This window comes from Carassius auratus, unplaced genomic scaffold (assembly GCF_003368295.1).
Source record: "Carassius auratus strain Wakin unplaced genomic scaffold, ASM336829v1 scaf_tig00214678, whole genome shotgun sequence".
NCBI classification, from domain to species: Eukaryota; Metazoa; Chordata; class Actinopteri; order Cypriniformes; family Cyprinidae; genus Carassius; species Carassius auratus.
The window spans coordinates 32,946-38,641 of record NW_020527764.1 but is presented as its reverse complement, the minus strand read 5'-3'; the positions used below and the strand labels follow the sequence as shown (position 1 = coordinate 38,641).

The 5,696-nt window shown below is 39.5% G+C and overlaps 1 protein-coding gene across 1 annotated transcript; it reads right to left on the bottom strand.

Annotated features, from left to right (window-relative positions):
• Positions 1-935: 935 nt before the first annotated feature.
• LOC113092627 (uncharacterized) lies at positions 936-5,442 on the bottom strand. Its single transcript, XM_026258293.1, has 11 exons — positions 5,325-5,442; positions 5,010-5,139; positions 4,714-4,891; positions 4,338-4,614; positions 4,061-4,238; positions 3,861-3,937; positions 3,558-3,744; positions 2,672-2,917; positions 2,396-2,567; positions 1,475-1,623; positions 936-1,093 (listed from the first exon to the last, which is right to left on the bottom strand). Exons 1-11 carry the CDS (start codon positions 5,415-5,417, stop codon positions 936-938), a joined length of 1,845 nt encoding a protein of 614 aa, XP_026114078.1. The 5' UTR covers positions 5,418-5,442.
• Positions 5,443-5,696: the final 254 nt, after the last annotated feature.

Below are 5,696 nucleotides of genomic sequence, written 5' to 3'. Positions count from 1 at the left end.
CACCTCCTCGCCATCTCTCCTTTCACGCGCTGTCAATGCTCGCAAACACAGGCAGCCTGTCTACTGTCAGTTGGAGGGGCGTGGTTACGGATTAAGCAGACACCCAATTCATCAAGCCTACGTCATCAGTGAAGGTCCTCCAATGCAGAGGGGAGGGGCATTTTCAGATTTTGATTAAAGATTATGAAGCCAAAAAAATTTTTTGTGTGGATGGACTCGCATGGATGAATTGTTCAGCACAAAATGATCAATTTAGGCGAACAAAGTAAATATAGTCAATTTTGATTTCATGTGGACTTTAAGTGTTGGCTATGTATTGGCTATGACTAGATGGCAAATGCTAGCCCTCTCTCAGGCAACGTCCCACATGTCTCAGTCAGTCAGACAGACATCAAATAAATAAAATATGAGCCTTTATAGACATAGTGTTTAGTAGTACTTATTCAAACAACAAGATAGTTATTTACCCTTCGCAAAACTTTGTTCAGCTCAGCTGTTGTCTACTGTGCGGCTGCTGTGGAACTTCAGTTGATTCAATGAATATAGAGGGGGCGGAGTTATCAGCTTACTGACAGCTTGAGGATCTAATAAGATTTACACAAGCTCGTTTTAAGAACTTTCTTTTGCTAAATATTTGTAAAACAGACAGACAGACGTAAAGGGTGACCAATAGCGTTGATAAAAAAACAAACAAAAAAAAAACAATAAAAGGGCACTTCGGAGTGTAAGGGCAAAAAGGGCATGTGCTCTGCGCAGGTTGAGCCCTACCTGTGCACGTGCCTGCCCGCATCAGAGAGCAGTTCCCTGACAACACTGGAACCTATTCAGGTTTTCAACCCCCTCCCCTTGACTAAAATAAAGAACTTATCATTTCAATTTTTCCATGTAATTTGTTTATTTACTTTAGATCACAGACAGACAGAAGGTGATCTAAATCATGACGTGTGTTTTGCAACAGCTTCACTCTTTTCAGGTCTTTGAAATTGTGTGCAGAGGTGGTCAGGAACTTGCAGTCCTTTTAGAGATTCCTGAAACAGTTGTGGCTGCTCCAACACACTTTCAAAAACCAGATCCTGCAATCTGTCAACATATTCTGCAGAACATTAAAAAAAGAATTAGTACATTACAGAGAGATAGATAGACAAAGACAGATAGACAGACAGATAGATACATAAATATAGATAGACAGACAGACAGATAGACAGACAAAGACATATACATATATAGATAGATAGATAAACAAAGACAGACAGATAGATAGATACAGATATACAAAGACAGATAGACAGATAGATACATAAATATAGATAGACAAAGATAGACAGACAGATAGATAGACAAAGACAGATAGACACAAAGACAGACAGACAGACAGACAGACAGATAGATAGATAGATAGATAGATAGATAGATAGATAGATAGATAGATAGATAGATAGATAGATAGATAGATAGATTGATAGATAGATAATACCAAATGTGGGATTTCTTTTCAGAAGTCGTACTGTGTACTCTCCTCTTCTGTAGCGTGGATACTGCATGTGCCATCGGAGCTCCCCTGCAGCTGTTGTTGCTTGTGGTCTTCCGCTATTTTCATTGTAGTGCATGGCTGCAAGTTGAGTCCTAAAAAGTAGGATCTGAAACATTAGGCCGGTGACACACTGACTGCGTGGCGTGAGCGTGGCGTTTCTGTTGTGTGTCAGCTGCGTGGCGTTTGCAAGGTGTTTTCCATGTCTTTGCACACCAGAAGCGTGTCTGACCGCTGCTGCTGCTAGGTGACATATGATGAGCCTCAATGGTGATATATTTGAAATATGGGGAGAGAGTTGTGGAAGGCCTATACTTAATATTAAACATAAATATATAGCAGCAAAGACATCGTGGGCAGTGTTGACATCAAAATAGGCTATAGAATATTTTGTTCTGTATTGACAGGTGCAGTATTTGAAAACCGATAATATTGTTTTTACATTAGGCTACATTTATATTTTTGTTTGTCAAAACCTAGAGACTTTCAAACATCAAAATTACATGTATTAATATGTATTCGTGTCAAAATGACATATAAACATCTTTTCCTATTCAGGTTTGCATGGAAACGCTTCCAAGACGCTTGTATGTTGCTTGAAAAATAGGCATCGGTTCTATTTCTAGCATGCACACGTTTTCCGAGATGTTTTCCTGAGACCCGAATCACGCAGGCAGTGTGCAAGCTCTAACCTGTTAACATGGGAGCCGAAATAAAAACGGACACGCCACGCATCCAGTGTGTCACCGGCCTTAGATCAGGTAGTGCATGAACAGTTAAGATGCAGAGATGTGTTTAGAAAAAAAGGAAACTGTAAGAAAAATTTGAATGCAATTAAACTTAATTTGAATTAAAACCAGAACATACCGGCACAGCATCCCCACAAAAGAGAATGCCACGCTCTTTGGTGCAAACTTGAGGATCAGACTGTGATATGACTCCAGTCCTGACGTCTGGAAGTCAGAACTTAGGTTCTCTAGGTCTTTCAGCAACTTGGGTGCCAAGATGACCTGAGTGAGCTTTTCACATGCAGCAGTACCTAATTATAAAATAAAAAAGTAAAAATATATTGATAAATCACTAGTTTAGACATTATACAAAATGTAATGAATTAAACTACAATAAATGTTAAAGGTTATTTACTTGGTTTAAGCCACTGTCTTGCCTGGTCACCAACAAGAGGAGGATGCTGGCATCTTTGGAATTCACCTTCATGCTCATGGATATCTTGTACATGGTTAACAACAGATCTCCATTTTGCAACAATTTCCTTTCCTGATGATGATGAGGCTCCACACCAGTAAAGGTCATTCACGATGCTTTTTTTCCAGGGGCCAACCTCTTTGCAGCTTCTTTGCTTTGCAAGCTCATCAATTTTCTTGCCAACACCTAGAGTATGCAAAAGCATTAATACGATATGATAGACACAACAACACATACATAACATATAATTATGAATCCTTGTTTTTTAGATATGGCTATTATTAGAACTACTAAATTATTAAAGGGGGGGGGGGGGGGGGTGAAATGCTATTTCATGCATACTGAGTTTTTTACACTGTTAAAGAGTTGGATTCCCATGCTAAACATGGACAAAGTTTCAAAAATTAAGTAGTACGTTTGAAGGAGTATTTCTGTTCCAAAAATACTCCTTCCGGTTTGTCACAAGTTTCGGAAATAAACGGCTGAATCTGACTGTTAGCCATGGTTTATTTTGGATGATGTTTTTTTCCTCAAGGCAATGTCAGAGCCGTTAAATATGTTTTTCAACGGCTCTGGGTAATGTCACAGCTTCCAAACGCTCTCGACGCAAAAGCCTACTGGCGCTCGTGATTCTTTAGCTCCGCCCACACGTCACGCCTCTAGGCACTCGTGTTTTTCCGGGAAAAATCGGTACAGACTATCTTTCTCTTATGAATATAATAAAACTAAAGACTTTTTGGAGTTATGAAGGATGCAGTACTTCTCTATAGGTACTCAAGATTAACAGGATATTGAGTGAAAATGAGCATTTCACCCCCCCTTTAACCTTTTGCCATGTGCCATGCATCATATCTGTGCAAAATGCTTGGTCTACTCTCTCTGAGGAACTTCATCACACCAGGATGTCTATCAGTGACTATCTTTCGCACAGTTACTCCTCTCTGCTCTAGCTCTCTCAGGCTTGTTTCTAAACCTTCCTTCTCCATACGCTGACTGTTGCCGACTTCATTGCTCTGAAAAATCATATCAACCTTCTTCAAAAAACTTTGAGCATGATTGTGTTCAAAGACAAATGTATGATCTGCTTTCCACTCATTCAATGCTAATTAACAAATCACTACAACCTTACCTGAATGAGCTGAATTTCCATGATCTTGTTTGCTCTGAGGTCCATCAGCGAGTATGTTCCATACTTTGCACTGTGTCCTAAACAATGTCATATTAGCATGTACATTTTTAGTGCTTGAAATAAACTCTGTAGTAGTAATTTATAACAGCACATTTTTATAGCTAACTGAAATGGCATACTATCAACATAACTGCACATACCAGGTGAGTCAGCATGCATGTCCCCACCCAGAACTACATTCCTTCCTTTGAGTGCTTCTGCAATCACAGTATTTTGATGCTGTTTCCACTGCCAATTGATTGTTGGGAATAGGAATGTCCTTTGGTGTTTCAGGTATGTAGTGTGGCAAATCCCCTGAATGTTGAATGCCTGCATAAACTGACCCAAAAGAAAAACAGTTAAATATACAAGTTAAAACTGTTAAAAATGATTATTATACAAATCCCACATATTTTGGAGAGAAAAAATAAATCTTACCTTGGTGACTTGCAAGAAGGATGAGCCACTAAAGAGCACAGCAGCAGCAAGCTGCAGATTTCCAGCTGGTATGTTCTTGACATACGGTTGGCTGGCCCACTGTTTGTGATGTTCACAATGAACACAGGTCTGGTCCACATGTAGAACTGTACCCACTGTTCTGCTCTTTATTGCACAGTGTCTCGAGCAGGCAGGGCAATTCTTGAACAGGTCCATGAGGTTTTCCTCATAAACAATGAATTTCCTCATTATATGGGGTGGTGTTGCAATTACAGTGCTACAACAAACAGCAATATTAATAAACATTATTAATAATAATTAAATATGAATGTTTGATGAATAGTACATTAAAAAAACATGACCAGTCTATGAGTACCTCTCATTATAGATGCTGCTGTCAGTCATTCCTGGTTGGAAACTACAATCAGAATCCTCAGCCTCTCTTCTGGGCCTTTTCAAGGGGGTAGAGGTTGCAAGAGGACCTTTTTCTAGTGGTATGAATGGTGTGGAAGTGTTGCAACCAACATACCTTTTCTGTTGCTTCACCTGAGTGCCTATTACATTAGATATTTCTAAATGAAATAAATACATTGTGCCTAATACACTTAAATAAAAAAACTATGAAACTATTAACGATTTTTGATGTTTAATACTGTAAAGTGTGCAACATACTCTTGCTCCTTCGTTCAGGTTTCCAGCGATGTTGCGTTGACATATGCTTCATGTCGGGATGGGTTTGACATGCAGCATCTTTTTTGGCGGGCTGTTTGGTCTGACACGCCATCTCGCAACACAGTTTAGGCTGACAATACAAACATATTAATTTCCAAAGACTTCCCAAACATATTTAAATATATTACATATTTAATTACACGAATAAAGCATACAATTGAGGTACTATCGAAATATCAAATATTTTAATAACGAGCGCTTATTTAACAAAAGGCAAGTAAAACGAATAGGTTTAAATTTTAGACACACACATACCTCTGAAAGGATAGAAAAGTCCTCGGGACTTGGCACCGCATCAATCGCAAGACGCAACTTGCATTGGTAGTCAACAAGGCCAAAGTCCACCATTCTCCAATTCTCGAAGCTCTCTCTCGAAAAAGGTTTGCTGCACACATATAATCTGGATGTGTCCGTGGGTTGATGGCCAACCAACCACCCGCAGCCAGAGTCTAGCCCTGGCAGCATCGCGGGGAAACATATGCAACCCATTTGAACTTTTGCACCATGAAAACAAACACTTGCGTCCCATGATCTCCTCACTTATCTATTGCGCGATATCACAGCTTGCTTGACAAGTCTGTCGTTGGGAAGATCCACGTGGTGTCATGAATAATTAAGAGAGTGTCT